At 42.2% G+C, this 20,072-nt stretch overlaps 1 protein-coding gene across 4 annotated transcripts in view; it reads left to right on the top strand.

Moving 5' to 3' along the window:
- Positions 1 to 7,743: 7,743 nt before the first annotated feature.
- LOC115596729 (transcription factor COE3) overlaps positions 7,744 to 20,072 on the top strand; it is a 69,334-nt gene continuing 57,005 nt past the window's right edge. For all 4 annotated transcript variants that reach the window (XM_030442114.1, XM_030442112.1, XM_030442113.1 and 1 more), the window contains exons 1-6: positions 7,744 to 8,529; positions 8,832 to 8,988; positions 9,297 to 9,360; positions 9,660 to 9,715; positions 11,775 to 11,848; positions 13,644 to 13,712. In XM_030442114.1, coding sequence (XP_030297974.1) covers positions 8,399 to 8,529; positions 8,832 to 8,988; positions 9,297 to 9,360; positions 9,660 to 9,715; positions 11,775 to 11,848; positions 13,644 to 13,712 — 551 coding nt within the window. In that variant the 5' untranslated portion in view covers positions 7,744 to 8,398. The remainder of the gene's footprint in view (positions 8,530 to 8,831; positions 8,989 to 9,296; positions 9,361 to 9,659; positions 9,716 to 11,774; positions 11,849 to 13,643; positions 13,713 to 20,072) is intronic.

Here is a 20,072-nt window from a genome sequence, read left to right as displayed (position 1 = left end):
GGCTGTGTTTCTTATTTAAAGAAAGCAGAGGTGAATAATTCTGTCGCTCTCTAAGAGATGACAGACAAAGACGGGAGCGTGGATTGAATGTTAAAGAATCGTCTGTGTGTCCTCGCCTCGACGAAGCAGTGACAAAATTCAAATCTCATTTGTTAAATTCAATTAAATTTTGATTTTGCTTTATGTCTCATAAGCTTGTTCGACCACATGTTTTCCGAGCGGCGCGATTTTGTGCTTTCGAAATGAGCAAAAATTATAACACACATCAGTTTTGTTAATTGAATCACGCTGCCCTTTGAGTTCACAAAACACAGTCTCAGTAATTAGCCTTGATTGCCTGGTCCGTCTTTCAAAAATGGTCTCTCTCGCTTTCTCTCTAGTGAACCTGTCCTTCACTCGAGCACAGACACTCCTCCAGCATTTCCACCCACTTTGTTTGTGAGTCTTTGATCCACAGTATTCCAGTTAAAGTTACACCCATGTGCTGCAAGTTGAAACTTTCAGCATTGTTGCTCAGGGGAACCTTATACCCGTGGCGCCTTCTGCTTTTGTCCTTCCCTTTAGCAACAGAACTCTCCTATGGTCCCGGACAAAAGACTACTCACGACACCATTTTATGATCTCTGTGATGATACCGGTTCCTTCTCCTGCTTGCATGTTACCTCGGTCTGCTCGTCTAATCCGAAACGTTGTAAATGTAAAAAAAAAAAAAAAAGAAAAGAAGAAGAATCGTCCCTTGGGACAGTCGTTGATTTGGAGCAGGTGATGTTAGGAGAGATTTTAAACAGCATACAAGAAAAACAATTTAAATAAATGTTTTCTTTTCTATATGGTTCGCAAAAAAACTAACACATAAAATTGTAAGAACAGATGCCAGGAAGTTAATAATTGAACCATAAAACCAAAACTCTAATTTCTATTTTTTTTTTTTTTTTTTTCAATTAAATTGATGTGCACTATCAGCTAGACTACACTCATAATGCTCATCGTGTGCAGTGGATGATTGTGTTTGTGCACACGTATACATAACCCTGCATATAAATTTGCATGTGCGTTAGTATGTGTGCTCGGGTTACACGTGCATGTTGAGCTAATTGAAGCACGAATTAGAACCCTTTCCTGCAACAACAATATAATCTGGTGTATAAAACACTTAAAGGCAGGAAGAACAAATACATTATATTAAAATAGAGTGTAGAGTGCTGCGATGTCTTGCCTCTCCAGTCTGTCTAATCACTATGTGAGTGAAACATTCATGGTACACTAGATCAGTTCAATATTTAATTTCTCAACAAAGACTACATGATGGAACAGATGCTCAAACTTTGTATGTTTCTCAGGAGAGCGAAACTCACTTTCGTGGAAGCTATCGCGCGCCGACACCGCGGTTGTGTACGAGCTTTGTGTCGACTTCTCTGGGCTCTTCACCTATTGCACCAAAACGTACAGTCGCGGATAAAAAAAGATGCGCAAACATACTAAAGTGTGCATAGTGAGTCAGTGCTCAACACCATGGACGGAGCACACCGGTTGTTTACATCCAGGGGCACTGAAAAACTCATGTGCGGAATCGCATTAGTGATGCACCAAGGTTGGCCTTTGCCTCCATGTCACATTTCAAGTGAAAATTTGACTTGGCATGTTTACATAGGATTTCTTCATCTCCCTTTTAAACCCCTATGGGCAAGCTGAAGGTGAGGGGAACTAAGATTATTATCCCCCGTTTCTCCGAGGAGCTTTTCTTTATGCACACCCTCACAGATGTCGACATTTGGTTAGGCGGTGTACATAGAAGCCCCAGATTATCTCGCGCTTCGGGAAGTCTGTTTAGCTGAAGTTAGGAGTGGTTACTTTCCCGCACCTTGCCTAATTTACCCTTGCGTTGTGTCACCTGCAGACCCTCCGCGCTCAGCCACGCGTCCGCGTTAAAGAGCGAGTAAAGAGAGAAATATGGATGATTGAATATTGCTGTCCATCCAGAGCCATAGGTCTTAGTTGTAATGATGTTCACGTCAATAGGCTGCACTTGTGCCTAGACCTAGTCACAGGAAGCATAGCAGATGGTGTACTATATGTCATAATGCTATAAAATCCAACAGGAATTGACAATTGAAATCCCACCCTGGAGTTTGCCTCTTTTAGCTTTGGCATAATCTTCTCAGGATTTCAATTGCAAAGTCAAAGAGAATAGTCTAGCACATGGGGACTAGTTATCTGGGGCAAATGCGGTCTAAGGTTGACAATGCAAAGGCTATGTTTATGTGCATCACACTTGCTATACTGAATGTTTCCCAGAGTGCAGGAACATCCTCCCCTGAATTCTATTCCTCTTCCCACGTCCCAGCGCTGCCGTGGAAAGTAGGCCAAGTGAGCACCAGGGCGTTGCTTTTTTAAGATGATCAGTTTGTCAGTGTGTTTTTGTGTGTGCTCAGGACGGCTATTCATGTGGCTTGACTCTGTAGAACAAAGACCAGCATTATACAATTTGCAGCACTTCCACGAGCAAGGGAAAAGGGAGAGGTTGGAAAAATAGGGACAGGACAAGTGTGGATGAAACAAAAGACAAAATCTGGCTTGTACTCTAATTCATTTACTTCCTCTTTTCCACCTCTTTGTTGCAGCAAAAAGGTCCCTTGCCGGTAACACTCCTCTGCAGGATCATACTGTACTCGGGCTGGCACGGATTATTTTTAGCTATTGCCGTGCAGCTTTCACCTTGACTCCCTCTCAGTCTTGACATCATAATTAACATTTCTGTTAATAGTAACACAGTTCAATATTAATAAGGATCTCTGACTAAAAAATCACAATTCAGCTGTAATGAATTGTGCTGCGTTGCTCTTACAGGAGAACACCTTGCCAATCACCGTCACGTGAATGTCCCTTAATGACGGAAATCCCTGTAGTAAAAAAAGCAAGAAAAAAAAAAAGCAAATGAGAGGCGCTGATGCAACATGTAGAAAATATATACATTGTGCTGTGGGTGACTTGAGAGTATTTGGACTCCTGCAGGTTGGCCCAGTGAGTTGGCAGTAGCTCCATCACAGGGGTCAACAGGCAAATTAAAGTTCTCCTGAGGACTGAGGCGCAGGGCTGCTGCCTGTGTGGCCATGCACACGCACATGCGCTCTAAAAAAAAAAAAAAAAAAAACAAGGTTAAAGCTGATGCCTCCCGTTTTGGAGGCCACTTTGCTCCGTGCAACATGTGCCCATATCATACTTATTGATGAGCTTTTTTTTTTAAATGACCTTCTGAGTGAGATTTTTTATTTCACATGCAGGCGTTCTGCTGAGCGCCCCTCGCCTATATTATATGTTAATGTTCCGATTTAAGGCTGAATAATCACATTAACCTCACGTCAGTCAACGCCACTGAGAAATGGCGTTTTTTTTTTAAATAAAGATTTTTTTTTCTGTTAGACAGGCCCCACAAAGCAAGTTGATTGACACAATCAAGACCGGGAGCGAAGGTATGCTATGGATATGTGGTCATGTGTATTTTGGTCTAAATTTCCAGGGGATATTTTAGATGTTAATAGCCCTGAAGTGGTCTCGGTTTCTTATTTAATTTCTCTCGCCTTCTTTAAATGTAATTCGCCCACAGACTGCGCCGCGAGGCTCTAAACCGCGCAGAAAACTCTCTCATCATTTCCACAGCAGAATGGAAATGCAAATCGTGCGCACGGGCAATGCCCTTGACAGAACTCACCACTGCACACAATTAACATGAGCACTCTGACAGAAGTTGGTGACGAAATGTGAGGTCACAGCAGCTGCGTGTCGGATAACGTGCTCGTATGTATTTTGACACGTAAAAAAATATCATGAAAATAAAAATAGTGTAGTTTTACGCACGGAAAACAACGCGCTCTGCTCCCTTTTCTCCTCTATGAATATGTATTTTCATTTAATTACATTTTTTCCTGTGCACGCTGACCATTTTCCCAACGATTCCCCCCCCCCCCCAAAATATAGTTTTTATTATTTGACATAATTTTTCCTGAACATGAGCTAAACACCCAGTTTTTTTTTTTGTGTTGTTGTTGGCCGCTCGAGGGGCTGTGGTGGTGTTGGGGTGGGGTGTGTGGGGTGTGTGTGGGTGGGGGGGGCCTGTTAGATAAACCTATGTTGAGATTTAGCTATCTTGTCACTGAAGAACACAGCTGCCTCATATCGACACAATGATCTCAAGTGTAACCAACGAGGGGCGCTGTCCGTCTATCAGCCACGACTGCCTGACACGAGCAGCCCACATGATTGATCTCATCACTCTTGGCCATTTGTGTTTTACCTCCCTATAATTAAAAATAACGCGCAAACTGTATTTTAATATGATATTTGAATATGTCATATCGAATTGCGCACGTGCATTTATTAGGCCTGATAAAATAAAATAAAATATGTATTTAAAAAAAAAGGAAGTTTGCAGGGAGGCTGTGGTTGCAAAGAGGAATCCGGCGTTTTATTCATTTAATTTAGAAATGATAATAATCATAAATGTCGTCGTTATGAGAAAAATCTCACGCACGTATCAACTGATGTTGACCCTTTCAAAATAAAGCTACAGGTGAGCTTAATTGTATTTGTATTTGCATTTTTTACGCGGTGGTCACATGCACGTAAATAAAATTTAAAAAAGAAGTTTATCCATATACACAAAATATTCAAAGTCCAAACAATGGGACCAGCACAGTGTGTTGCTGTAAACAATAAGTGGGCTGCCTGCCTGTTTCTTCCATATGGAATTAAGAATGATGCGTAACTGTAGGCGTATTTGATTAATATTTAATGGAAAAAGGATCACTTTAAAACAACCTCTGTGATAAAGCCGTGAGCGAACTTGCTTGGTGGGTGCTAATAAGATTTTCTCTCTCCTTTTTTTTCCTTTCTTTTTGTCTCCCTCCCTCCTCTCTTTTGCCAATCAATTCATTAGGAAACAATGCAGGTGAGCATAATGAAAGTGTTGTCCCAATAAAGTGCATCGATGGACAGCTGGGCAGCGGCCGGCTGATTGACTTTGCCTTGACATCTGGGAGGCCCGCTGGCCCCTGGCACGCGTGTAGGCTGATGTCGCCATTTACATGCAAATTTAAGGAGATCATGAGGGCCTCGCCCCGTAAATTCACACAAAAAAGAAGACGTCACCCTCAATACGGAGGAGGCTCGTCCCGGCGAGACGGGAGGTCTTCGAAGTCATCATGTACATTTTTATTGGGAGCCACGCGTCCCGAGGAGTTTTGGTTTTTTTTTATATCAATGGTCAGGCCCCAAATCTTGTGGGGGTTCATTCATTGTGGCCGCTGAATAGGAGAATGAGATAACAGCCCCCTCCGTGTCATCAAGCGGTCATTTGAATGAGCGTGCAGCCTGGCTGACAAGCGGCCAAGGATGCAGAGAGATCAGGCAAATAGTTTGCACTTGTTCCCCCTCGCTTGTGTCACCCATCACTTACCTCCAGTCGAGAAAAAAACAACAGGCAGAGATTAAAAAAAAAAAAAAAAAAAAAATGTGTCTAATGTGACTAAGATGCTTTAATTCCGCGGCCGTGCGAAGTTTCCGTGCAACGCAAAACCCACTAAAACAAACGGGGATCAACATTTCCTTTATTTTGATGCTAACATTTCACCTAATGATGGAGAGCGCATTTTCCACGCTGTAAGCCCACCACGCAGATGATCCCACAGAATGAGCTGAGACGGATTCAGGCTCCGCGCCTCAGTGTGTGGAGCAGCTGACTCCCTCTCTCCACGTCCAGATGGCTCCTGCACACAGATTTGCATTCATTTTCCTCTAATATCTTCTGAAATAGCGGGGCAGCTGCATTTGTTGTCAAATACGGTTTAAAACTCCCTTTCAGGACAGCATCGTTACCTACGTGACGGGTGTGGAGATCCATTTTCCCTCTCCAGTCAACAGTATCAGATCTAAGAGGATTTGTCTCAAAGTCTCCTAATTTGATAATCAGATTTAAATCGCCTTGGTGCGTGTAATCAGGGGTTAAGTTCTAATAAGCGACTTGAAACTGTGCAAGGAGGAAAAAAAAAGGGAGAAAGAAAGAAAGAACAGCAGAGTGAGTTCTGTGCAAAAAAGATATTTGCAATCTCGCAAGAACAGACAAAACATCCTGCAACATGCGTCTCGGTTTGTTTCATCTAGAGGAAAAGAAAGATAACATTTTTTAACAAAGGCCCTCTTTGAGTTTCTCCTCATATTTTTTTTTCCCACCCCCACAAATTGAAACTCCGAGTTCTCCTTAAATATTATTAATAATAATAATTTTTTAAAAAGTAAAAAATCCACACCCTCATTTTTGTGACTGGGCAATTTGGCAATAGATTGTGTAGAGGTGAAAGCAACAGCTTATAATTCACTTATCTTTGGCAGCAGCTATTAACCCTCAGCACCAGCTAGATAGATTGCTCAGGATATAGCACACATCTCTCTTCCTCGCACCCTCCTCCTCCTCCTCCTCCTCCTCCTCCCCTCTCTCTCCCTCCATCCTCTCCTCCTTTTCACCACTAATGAACCGAATTGCTCGCTTGCCCCTCTCGGACAGAGTCGGACATGTAGGCAGTTGTGGCTCTTTAAAAAATGATTAAGATGTTTCTGATTATTACTGATTCTTTTTTTGTCTCCTTACAGGACGTGCGTGAAATAAAGAAAGACACAGAACCTTTTATTTTATTTTTTTCCTGAAGTTTGTTTAATGTCATGAGAGACACTGTGGCTCTGATTCTTTTAAAGCCCATTTAAAGGAGGTCAGGAGATCTGACTTTATCTTCTGGAAATGGCACAGTGGTGTGATTGGCTTTTGTTTTTCCACGTTATTAACACGGTTGCTAAGGAACTATATCTGGATTTTCTCAAAAACTTTTGCTCGCACGTTAATCTCGGCAATAGATAAAGAAATGTCTCTCTTGCTCTGCGATACACCAGCAGAAAAAAAATAAATAAATAAAAAATCAATCAATCTGCTGTTAAAAGAAACCTCTCGATGAATAGCGATTGCAAATTAATAGATTCATAATCACGTCTGATTCTCTGAAAATCAGCGTTGTATTAATCACATTTTAATAACAATAAAATAACCCGCAGCGCAGAGTTCTACAAAAAAGGAAAAGAAAATGCACAACGTGGATGTATCAGTTCTGTGCAGAAACATGATCTGCCATCATTGAAAGATGATTTATGGCCCTTGTATTCACGCAGCTATCGAGATGCTTTCGATACATTAGTGAACAAACAACCTCATCAAGTCAATTTGTAATAACGCTTTGCAAATTTAATCGAGTAAATATGTCAAAAACTATTAATTTTAATCCAATATAATAAAAGTAATCACGGAAATTGCTATCATTAGGCCAGCTAAGAAAAAAAAAATATATCATCAGCAATGAATCCTTAATTCCGAGTTATTATTATGGATTTTTTTTTATTATTATTATATTTTTTTTTTCTCCTCATTATGTGTGATGGTTACACCCGGTTGAATTCTTTCCATATCATTAAAAAAATCACACTCACCACATATAGGGGCCTAAGCAAGAGGAAAAGTGGAGCGAATGAGTGTTCTCAGGCTGCTGCACTATTGGGCTGTACCCGTACGGTGGAGCACCGCTGCCTGACAGGAAGCGTCAGAGCGCCATATTTGGTCAAAGCCCCGCCCCGTCCGCGTCATATTCTGACAGCGCCTCTCCCGTGGGTTTAGAGTTTTGGCTCCCGGGAAAGATTTCAGTCCTCGGGGAAAGAGGGCTTAGTTTTGCATGTTCCCATCCATCCTGCACGACGCGAAAGGGCCCCTTATCCACCTCTCCTGTGTACTAGGAACACCTCCACTGGTGATCAGCCTTTGCCTGTGTTTGTCTTGTGGAGAAAGCAGCAGCACCTTTTTGCAGGAGTGGGTTTTTTATTCAACAAGAAGTCCTGAAGGTTTTGGATGCGGGTGCTTCAGGGATGTGGGCACTTTGAGAGCAGCATCACCCACAAACACAAACAACTGCCATCGATTTTTCTGTGAATAGCACGAAAAAAAAAAAACAAGAGAGAGAGAGAGAGAAAGAAAAAAAAACAAAAAAAACAAAGAGGAACAATAGCAACACAAAAAAAAAAAAAAAAAAATCTTGTCTATTGAACAATTCACTTTTCCAGTCTGTGGATACCGCTCTAACTAAGTACAGCACTTTGAGAATTGTTCACATCGGACGGACTGAAGAGGGAGGCAAGACCTGTGGACCGGGTTTTCCCTCGCAAGTCTGAATCGGCTCTCGCTACTTATCCCGTGAAAAAAAGAAAGAAAAAAAAGAAAAGCAACCCTAAAGGATAACACGCTTGGACGTTTATTTTTTTCCCCCCCTTTAATTTTCGCAGGAGGCTCTTTTTTCCACGCAAATTGTCCTAAATGTTTGGGATTCAGGAAACTATACCGCGCGGTGGGACGACGATGAAGGAGGAACCGCTGGGTGGACTGAACTCGGTCCGCTCCTGGATGCACACAGCTGGGGTGGTGGATGCGAACACAGCCGCGCAAAGGTACGCATGCCAAAAAGCATCTGATTTTTCTCACGCATTCCCTCCTCATCATATCGACCCCTCAATCCCCTGAATACTCTGTATCAATTACGGTCTCCCAATAAATGCCCCCCCTTCGGCTTTTCCCTTCTTTCATTACATCAGATTACCCATTATTGTGACAAATCAAGAAATCTCCCCCCGTATACTCCAGCGTGCTTTTCGCGCATCTCTCCCAATGTTTTCCATCAGCCTGCTCCATCATCTAGTATCCTCCGGTGTCCGGTGCTTAACCGAGATGGTCTCTTGTTTTCTCCCCGCAGCGGTGTCGGCTTGGCACGGGCACATTATGAAAAGCAGCCCCCTTCCAACCTCAGAAAATCCAATTTTTTCCATTTCGTCCTGGCGCTGTATGACAGACAGGGTCAGCCCGTGGAGATCGAAAGGACAGCTTTTGTGGACTTTGTGGAGAAAGAAAAAGTAAGCGGGGTTTTTATTTTTAGAAGAAGAAAAAAAAATACACGCACCCCTCGTACAATAATCAGCACATGTATCGAAATTACGCTCTCTGAAATGGCAGTGGGTTACTAAAAAGAGGGGTGTCAGTGTAATATTGATTTAAAAAACTCAATTCAGTGGATGACAGAGAGTCGTTTTAAAGCTGCTTCTCTTCTGAAATATATATATTTTTAAAAATATTTCTCATGTCACCACGCTGACATGTGCTGGCTTGTGATGGGAAGTTGTGTTGCTGTGGTTGATTTTTCACAAACTGTTGTCTCCTGCAGGAACCAACCAGTGAAAAAACTAACAATGGGATACATTACAAACTACAGTTATTGTACAGCAATGGTGAGTTCAAGTGTCGTCGATATTTTTGCAAACACGTGCAAATGCATCGAGCTTAAGTTCTCCTGCATGCATGACAGCAACCTGCAACAATATTTACCATGATGATGGTGATGGTAATAATAAACGCAGTGTGATGAGTGTCTGAGCTTTTCACATTTTTATTGCATGTTGCTTAACTTTTGTTGAGCTTCCTGTTTTTGTGTTTATTGCCTGCACATTCACAAGTGCTCTTCTTCTCCTTCTTCTTCTCCTTCTTCTTCTTCTTCTTCTTCTTCTCCTTCTCCTTCTTCCCTCCCCAGGCGTCAGAACAGAACAGGATCTTTACATACGGCTAATCGATTCCATGACGAAGCAGGTAAGCTGCTGTTACACTTGTTTCTCTTAACGCGTACAGTGCAACACATCCATGGTTCTACTTGTGCAGAAAAAAAAAAAAAAAACTCTTAACACGCCGTGCAAAATCATCACCCCCTGAGATGCACAACACAACCACACGCGTGTTTTTTTTTTGGGAGGGGGGGAAAGAGGAAAAAAAACAACAAAAAAAACAACCTCGCTTGCAAAAAAATGCATCTGTGGCACAAACTAAAATCAAATTACGGCTGTAACAAGAGCAGACAGCTTCCATTTGGACTGTTTATGCTCGGCTCCATATCATATTGCACGAGTGTAAAGTCAATTTTAGTCAGGGGCAGAGTTGGGCTTCTTCGCAAGGCTCAGTTTGTCCAACATTAAAATTTAAACACTGCGTCTGCTCCATATGATCTAATATGACTCCCCCCCCCCCTCGCAAAGAGTCAGAGGTGACGCTCTAAACACATTTATTTTTATTTATTTTTTAAAATTTGCATCAGGTATTATATTTATAAATAAAAAATATTCCCTTCATCTTCCCCTCCTCGTGCATCAGGGTGACTTTTTTTCACCCAGAGCCCAGCGCGCTAAAATGTTATTATAAAGTCTTAACGCGCGTCTCGAGCCCAACGCAAACATTTGCAAACGTGATTATAATTCTTGAAATAAAATCACGCGCCGTCATTCGAGCCCTGCATCTCACTTTTCCTTATTAAATCGAGGCTTTAAGGTGGAAGCCTTCCCCCTGAATAGAGCCGTGAAAACCCAGGCAGCGTGGACCCCACCGGTCACACACATTCCTGTGCGAATGATCCGAGTCAATGACGCAGAACAAGCAATTTATGGATTTGTGTTTCTACAGCTGCAAACAGCGACATAAATCACCCCAATACAGATAATCGCCCGGTTTCCTAGACGATGAAAAAAAAAAAAGAATAGAAAAAGGAGCAAAAATTAAAAAGGACAGAAAAAAAAAAAAACATCAGGTCAAGTGGGACAGATTTTAAAATAAGAGGAGTGATGCGACCTGGTTCAGATATGTCACTTCTCTCACGATCACTCTCATATTAGCCTCAAAAATATATAAATAATAATTAACAATGCCTGTCAGATTTAAAGGAATAACACGCTGTTTATTTTCTTCTTATTTTTATTTTTTTGTTGGTGTTATTTCTCAGGTATTTAGTCGATAATGTGCTGCTTTTTGCTTCGCGTTTTTCTTTTTTTTTTCCTCCCTTCCACCCGGTGCCGGTTCAGTGTTGCCTACGAGGGGAGTTGAAGTGTCTATCCTTAGAAATGGAAGAAGGAGGGAGGGATCGAGGGAGGGAGAGAAGAGCGGCAGAACTGATAGCTCCACGCCATCTGTTTCAGCCAATGCTCAAAAATTACTCAACCGTACCGCCAGACACCGCTTTTTATCCACAGAAAGATCATTGTTAGCGGCTCAAAATAAACAACAGATTGCCCATTAACACTTTCCCCCAAATATCCCCAGATTATAAGCATATTGATGACACTTCTATTGGATCTCTCCTTATGAAAATCCCTCTGTCTCTCTCTCCTTCTCTGTCTGTCTGTCTGAGCCACAGGATATTATCTAGATTAATAAAGAAAAAAAAAATACAATTTAATGTTGTTATTCTCATCATTGGCATTAATTTTGTGATCATGTTTTTTTGTTTGTTATTATTATTACAGCTGCTAGAATTATTCTCATTGGCTTCATTATTATTATTATTGTTGCTGATGGTTATTTGTGTAATTATTCAGATAGGTGTCATTGATGTTTATATTAATTAATATAATTTATAACACTAAGAGATTGTTGATTATCCTGACCGTGTTCCGTGTTTAACCTTTTGCACTCGTGTTAGAGAATATTCCAGCCGTCCTGTCATCATGTGTATTCATGCCCTGATTTATATTATCAAGTGTTAAAACAGCAGAAATGTGACTCTAATTATTTGCGAGTTAATGTGTGTTTAAAGAGATGACTGTGTTTTCACTCTGCTTCCATCTCATTTCCTCTTTTTTTTTTCTATTTCTTTTTTTTTTTAAAGGCCATAGTTTATGAGGGCCAGGACAAGAATCCAGAAATGTGCAGAGTTCTTCTTACTCATGAAATTATGTGCAGGTAAGCATTATTATTTTTCTCTCTCTCTTTTTTTTTTTTTTTTTTTTTTAACTTTCACCGCTCGGTCCATTTTGCAGATCCAGGCAAAAAGTAATTCCCTCCCCTTCAATAAGTTTTGACACTCATGATGTGATGCAGCAGTCCACACTGTCCTGTGGTCCTCCAGCAGCCACAGACACAGAGAGAGGCAGAGGGAGAGAGAGCTAGCTGCTGTCATTTCTAACTTTGATACGCTGTGATTCAACTTTGATACGAATATGAATATGACAGTGAAAGTGAAACTGACTGTCTTCCTCAGTGAGGGGGAAATTGAATGTGTAATAAACAGCCAGTGACAGAGCGCACAAGTTATGTTTTTTAATTTGCGGGTTTATTTTATTTATTTATTTATTTTTTTTACATTTAAAGAAAAGCCTGCCAGAGACAATGTGTTTTCTGTTAAGTTATGCACACAAGTCGCACGCTATGTATCAGTTTTTTTTCTCTCTCTCTCTGTCTCTCTCTCACTCCGGCACAGAGTCAGTTCTCGGTTGATCCCACCTGTCAACAATGATCAGCGAGCCTTTTAGCGTCATTTAACCACATAAATCTCAACCTCTCATATTGCGCTGCTATTCAGCGGTGTCATTGATACTAAAAGGAAAAACGCCTTTTGTTGTTATTGTTGAGCTCAGCATGAGCTTTGTGAACATTGAATTCGGATACTGTCGGTTAACCTCTCCTTTGTTGCACCGGTGCATTGTTCAAGTTACTGGTTGGGAGCAAGTGCAGCATGAGAGCTGAGAATGATTTGTCTTTTTCCATGCATAAACTCATCACTCACGCTCAATTTATACAAGCATCCATCACTTATTTGTGACACGTTGAATATGCTTGTGCTCTGGAGGTAATATATTTTTTTTGTGTGTGTCAGGAAAAGGTGCATTTTGCTGCTGAATAAAGAAGTGCTCTGTCAGATAAGAAGATATGCATGATAAGAACAGCTCTAATAAGAGTAATCTTTTGATATCTTATTTTTTTAGGCTTGTAATGCGCTGGTTTTTTGAATTATGTTTTTCCTCTAATACTATTAGGCGCCTCGGCTATAAAACACATCTTTATTACTGCTGCTAGAAAGTCATGTAAATCAGACTTATTTAAATAGCGCGTGCTTGACTGACAGTAGCTTTGCGCAGAATCTTTGTTTTCCTCTCCGCACCATATGGCATAAATCAATCTCATTCTCATATGTTTATATGTTTTCATTTCCGATGGAAGCTGGGATGATGTATTTGTTTATTTTTGCAGTTTTTGATTCAAGTCCCAATCAAAGAAGTGAGAGGCAGCAAGCTATAGGCTTAGGGAGGAGATGGCTGAAACATGTGGTGGAAGATAGATTAGTGCTTTTGAGGCCATAATTGATAAATGCCCCGCAGAAATATTGGTTGAGGGTGGCACCTTGCATCTCCCTCAGAAATAGCAGCTTGGCAATTAGAGGTAAACAAAAGCTGAAGCTGTGAAAAGTGACTCCCCTGCCTCCTGGCCCAATCCCCACTCCCCTCCCCTCCAACACTAAGCCAAACAACACAACATGTTGTTTTCACCATTTTTATCAGCCATCAGCATCAATGGAATGGATAGATTGAGTGAAGGAAATCTCAGGGCAATTTTTATATATATTTTTTTTTACCCGATATCAAAAACCACTCCAAGGCGCTTAATAAATGTATGTGGTTTTGTGTGCATTATTTATTTATTTTTATTTATTTAGCAATGTGTTGCTCACCCTGAAACACCCTTGTCTATGTTCCCATAGCCGATGCTGTGACAAGAAAAGCTGCGGAAACAGGAACGAGACTCCATCAGACCCTGTGATCATTGACAGGTAGGCTGTGCGCCGCTTCTCTCGGTGTTTGTGAACGACTAAGTGAATGAGTGAGCGTCTGAGTGACTAAATGGATGAGTGACTGAGGCACACGGACGAGCTAGTGAACAAATGAGTTCCCTCCCGGTGTGCCAGACGGCCCAGTTGGTCTGACTTGCATCTTACAGCCCTCAGTGTGGGAACTGTGGGTGATTCTGTGTGAGTGGCTGAGGGGCGTCTTTCCCAGGTACCTGTGCACCGAGGGGCGGTCACCACCTGGATAGGGTTTGTTCAATCACAGGTGGTTCAATCACCAGAGGATCATGCTGGGAATACACCTAATTAGCTTAGGCAACTTCACATTTATTTGGCTGGCTTCTCCTCTTTGTTTACGACGGTGACGCTTACACTGTCAATAGTTGTTTTTTCATTGACTGTTTCCTTCTCTCAAGTTAGCTGTGAGCTAGACGCCATTAAAGTTTCGCTTTAGAAGGGATAAACATTTTATGTCTGCTGTTTTGTTCTGCACCTTCGGGGGAAGCTACACCTGCCACATTTATATTACCTTCATCACTTTCTAAAGAGGGAGAATAAATGGCCTTCTCTCCGGCATTGACATTTTTTCTCACACTGTGAAACTATATGTCCTGCTCACTTTGAATATGTTTAGGTAGTTATGCGCATGTGTGTGTGTGTGTGTGTCTGTGTGTGTTGGATATAAGGGTGAGGTAGGGGGTGTCGTTTGAGCGTCGATCTCAATGTAACTCTCACCACGTAGCGGGGAGAGACAGCAATGCTAATGTTTGACTAGCCGGAATCACTGTTTGCTTAGTGGAGAATGCCTGGTATCTGACAGAGGGGACAACTCTCTTATTAGTAATCAAATAGGGCTGAGCAGTTGTTGCTGCCACTCCACTCCAGCGGCTTCTCATGCATCAGGAAGTAGGAGCTGGCTGCCCTGGGAGCCTGGATGGATTACCAGAGCTACTGCTGTCTGAACTCAAACTCACACACACACACACACACACACACACACACACAGACGAGGACACAAACACTCAGCAGACAGACAGACAGACAGACACCCACACACAAGCGTGCACGTCCCCACGCTCGCTTGCGCGTTGTTTATGTTTTCACGCCTTACAGCCACAGTGCATCATATACCCCCCCCCCCCCAAAAAAAAGCACTGAGGGATCGCTTAATTTATTAGACGAGCGCATTTGTTAGCGAGGGGACGACAGCGCGAGCATTAACATATAACTTGAGACGTCTACTTTGCCTAATTTCCGCCGCTTTTATGTTTGCTTTGTGTCGCTCTGCTGCCTTTCTTTTTTTTTTTTTACTGCTTAGAGTTTCGCACACCATTGTTCTTCAATCTGCGGGACAAAAAACATGTAACATAAGTACAATAAGCAAAATGAATGCATGGAGAATTAAAGTCAAGAAAGAGGGGTGGGAAAAAAAAAAAAGACGGGAAAAAAAGAAGCGGATGGATATTGTAAGCTCAACTGGCTCAGGGAGGGCTCGGATTTTCATTGTGACGAGCCTGAATAGGAGTAGAGTATCCCTTTCCTTGCACAATGAGCGGCTCTGTTGAAACACAAAAGCATATGTTCCTCATTAGACCCTCCCATTGTCTCCATGTCGTAACTATGAGCCCGTCAGCTCACCCTAACAGACCCACACAGGTTCCCAGTGACTGAGGGAGGCTTGCGGAGAGGGGTGCTTGTGAAAGGTTGCAGGGTTTAGCAAGAGTTACGGACCTGACCAGAGCACACTGTAAGATTATTTACCGCAATCACTCGACTGTTCCCGCTGTGCATATGGGTAAGCTTTTAGTTAAAGCTCCCATGTTTTACAGCCATTTCTGTTACATCTGTCATTTTCTCATGCACATCATTACAGGCACCTGTGCTGCGGTCGCTGCTGGCAGAAACTGATTATTTCCAATTGAGTAGAACATAGTTGAGTGACATAAACCTAGAGGAGAGGTTTGATTGTTGAATCAGGCATGTCTCATCTGTCTACAATTACAGTACGAAAACCAGCGAGCACTGCCACATTTCCTGGAGAAACAGTAGCATGGCCGAAAACCTTAAGAAACAGATTTGGAGTGAATCATTGATGGCGTTCATTCGCTGTAACATTTTCCCAGATGGTAAGAGGGGAAAGCGCACACAGCTAGCTGGCATCTAGCAAGACATTAACTGGCGTTCCCATGGATCTGGCATATCCAACGGAGTTTGGGAAACTTATCATTCCAAATGTGTCCTATTTTCCTGCGGTCAAGCCAGACATCTGTTTACCCTATTTTCTCTCAGAGTTTTGATACAGATTTTCACTCAGATTTTTATAGGAGGAAGGATTCTCTTTAAAAAAAAAAAAAAAAAAAAAAGAAAGTTGGTTAGATATAGGCCCAACAGCTGTCACAAAGTTTCAGCACTGCTTGGTCTCTAAATATTTCAGCACTTACATTTGATGCCCTTGCATTATTCATACTCCTTTTTTGGATGAAGAAAAGGCCCTATTTTAGTTGCATTTGGGTGGGTTTATGTGTTGTGACTCAAATCTCAATATCTCTTAAGGAACGTCGGTGCATATTTTGCTCTACACAAAGAAAAGTCTATTGTCTCTCAATAGCACGCGCGTACTTTTTTTCCCCCCTTCCTTCCAATGTCGGTTCAGGAAAAAAAAAAGAAAAAATCAAAGTCACTCGCTGCTTACGTTAAATAAAAGAAGCAGTAAATTTAACTTGTGACTAATTGTAGATCTGTGGCTGTAACCGCATCACTTTCTGCAGTTCAGTCTAATCATCTCTCCCCTTTATAAATCCAGCAGTGCTACAGATGTCACATTTATAAGTTAATGGTGCCTTAAAGTAAGTGGGGGTGTAGGTTTATTCAGTCGGTAATTTGAGTCTTTAGAATTATAGTGATGAGGTACCCAATATCTGATTAGATGCTTTTCCCATTTACAGTGCATGTAGTGTATAGCCAAACATAACTCAATTTGCGATGACTCTCCTGGTCTGGTATCTGTCTTCACTCTCTTGCATATTGACTTTGTCTTCTCTTGTGTGAAAGATTAGATACATTGTCCGGGCTCACACATGGATTTTGTAATAAGACAGCACATGTTGTTGAAAGAGGAGAGAAAATGACTCATTCTGCGTGTCCGGGTTCAAAGGTCACGTTTCTACTCCGAGAGGGCTGGAGCAATTTATGCAAGTCGAATCGAGACAGACGGCAGGGAGAATGTGGTATCAGTGTGTATTCTGCCCATATATGAATTCTGAATTTAATATATGTTCATACAGTTTAACATCCTGTGTCAATTTACGCTGCCATTCACAAACGGATTGTGGAGCAGATCTAAACATGTCAGCTCCATTTATTCCAGCCGCTACGGCACTCCCTTTCACTTCCTGTCACAAAGGTCAAAGAGCAGCGACCTTTGGAGTGCAGCCCGGCCACTGAATAATTCATGACATTGACTTGTTTTTTCCCTTATTTTTCCCCTTGTCTCTCTTTTTTTTTTGGTCAGCACACATGGTTGTGCTGTGGGAGGCTTTTATTCATTTAGCTCATTTATAAAGGCCTCACCGCACCTGTTCGTGTGTTAATGCAATTAAATTTTGGCCTAATGTAAATTTTGCTTAGCTTTCCGTTATGTCCCTCATTAGCCAGCCTGTATTTTCTAAATGACTTTGCGTTATCGTTCATTTGTGGAACACCTACGAGGTCATTTCCCAGAGTGCACTTGACTTGTTGTCAAGTTGTTTACCAGGAACAAAAGAGCGCAGTCTTAGAGCGTCTCACATGTGGTTCCCTCGGCCTTCTAAGAAACAAATCGGAAAATTTGTGTGCACCCATCTGGTTTTTGCAAAACCGTGATTACCTCCAAAAGCTGAACAAATGCCAGTATTTATAAGGTCAGCCCTTTATGTGGAAATGTGATGTAAATGAGAATCAGCGAAAGGGGACATTAAACAAAATTAAATTCATTGTCTCCTTTAATGTCATTTACATTTTTGGCTAAGCCCTGGGGTGTCAAAGAGGATTTCTAAAACCATTTTAATTGCACATCAGCATTGGAAACGAGGGTGTGTTTTCGCCGAGCGGCTGTCTTGATAACCTGCAAAGCGAAGTCTGTTTATGAAGTACCTAAATGACATGTTTTCACTGCATCTGCAGAGGGGCAATTAAGATGGCACTCGGTAGGTAGTGTTAATCTAGCATTGTGCTCCCACCATCCATAATGAAAATGATGCAGTGGATGGGGTCACCGTTGTTGTGATTGAGAGTTGATTGCTGCAGGTGTTCCTTCTGGATTTTTTACATTATTCTGCTGAGCCGTGGGACCTGCACCGCACTGTTTCTTTGGGGGGCTTCGCAGTGAGTCATTTAAAGCTGTTAACTTGTATAGGAAGTGCTCTGTTTCCATATTTACACACGCGTGCAAACACCTGCGTGCACCTTTTTTTATTTGTGGCTTAACAACATATCCATCTCGGCGCTTTTATTTATGGCCGTGTTTGGTCTAATTCATGTGACAGATGTGAATTTTTGACACCCATTGAGAGAACGGGAGAATAAGCTGGCCACCCCTGCCTGAGTCGACGTGATGTTTGAGTGAAGCCTGTCTCCTCCCGTGCCAGAGGAGGAAGAGCAGGAAGTGTTGAGAGCGAAAGCTGTACTTGGCAGCTCTCCTTTGGCTTGCACTTGCCGAAAAATGAAACCCAGACCCTCGCTGCAGCCCCAGAGCCAGAACCTCCTTCCCAGTGCTCCAACATCCAGGATTGGGTAATACTGTTCACTAAGCAAAACATTACCTCAAATTATTCTCGCCCTGTTTTCTATTCCCTCCTCCCTCATGTCGGTTTTATCGCAGTTTGTAAATGTCAAGACACGTACAAAGACGCACAGTATAAATGATATTTTCCAAATTATGCTCACATGTTTGGGTTCACATGAGTGGCGGCTGAACGTAACGTGGTGCCTGACGCTCCCGAGGGAGACCCACCTCACTAGGGTAGGATTCCCCAGTGGCATCAGCTAATGGCAAGACTTGACAACAGCAGAGAAGCCGGGGGTGTTGTGTTTTACTAGCGCTGAGCAGGGGTGATGACTTTAACATGTGTGCAGAGAAAGACGGAGATGCTTGCGTGTGTGTGTGTGTGTGTCTCTGTGCGTGTTTGTGTGTGTGTGCACTCGTGTGTGTGTGTGTGTGCACGCGCGCTCTGCTAAAGAGAGAGGTGTGCAGTACGAAAGAGTGGCGCGGGCCAACAGAGCGACGGATTCGGCTCCAGCTTGACGGCAGTGAAAGACGAAACATGGTTCCACATGTGTTGAGAAAGAGCAGTCCATCTGTCCATGGAGACAACCCCTCCCCCCTTCACCACCCCCTTCGCTTTCCCTCTTTTCCTTCTCTTCCTCTCCTTCTCTTTACTCCCCTGGTTCACTGCTGACAGAAACAAGGCCAGAGCCGGGGTGATGGGATGTGAATGCTGGGCCAAGAGCAACACTGGACCTTGTATACACACTCGGTAACGCACACATGGAAATAAGGAAAAAGGTTATCGAAAGATTTTCTCTCGGTGCATACGTTGTTAAAGTTTACTATCTTCAGTCGCATTCACCGACTTGGTTTAGCGCAGCGTTAATGTGATTTAAATCCGGCTGTGGAGCAATGCGAGTGATTTATTTTGATATTATGAAAGAAAACAATCGCTCAAGATTTATTCACTTTTCCCCGACACACTGCTGCAATAAGCCACCGTGGTGAAAATCTTACATTATTGAAATTAAATCTGAAGTGAATAAAACATGCCACTCTTTCTCAAATATTTAGCAGCCCTCCTTTATAATTAAACTTTGTAGCTGTTTTGAAGCCGTTGTTTGGTTTCGTAAAGCATTAATGACGCAAGAGCTTTTGTCAAACAGCTCCTGATTCTTTGTGAATCACATTGAGGTCACTCAGACCAGTGGTTTTTTTTAGCCGTTTTTTTTCTCTTTTTGAATAAGGGTCTCCTTTCTTTCTCTTGGCATGTTCTCACTCCCATTCAATCCTTATTAGGTTTCCCCTAATTGTCAAACAAACTGTTGGGTCAACCTCAGTCGTATCTGGCCGTAAAACAGCACATTAGGCCCTGGTGAGGGATATATGTGGTATTTCATCGGAGACGGAGTAATGCTGGGGTTTTATGGTTAAGTACCAGTTCACGCCCACGCCATTTGTTTCGCATTAGAGTGGAGGTTTTGTAAATCAGATCAATATGTTCGCTGAGATGTGATTCCTTGTCGGGATCTCCCGAGTCGTTCTTTCCTCAAGTATTTTTCTTAGGGGACTGGTTGTCGATGCACTCTTCCTCCGCTCCC

Source organism: Sparus aurata, chromosome 15 (assembly GCF_900880675.1).
Source record: "Sparus aurata chromosome 15, fSpaAur1.1, whole genome shotgun sequence".
Classification (NCBI taxonomy): Eukaryota; Metazoa; Chordata; class Actinopteri; order Spariformes; family Sparidae; genus Sparus; species Sparus aurata.
Note: the sequence above shows the minus strand (reverse complement) of the source record. Positions and strands in the feature narration are given on the sequence as shown.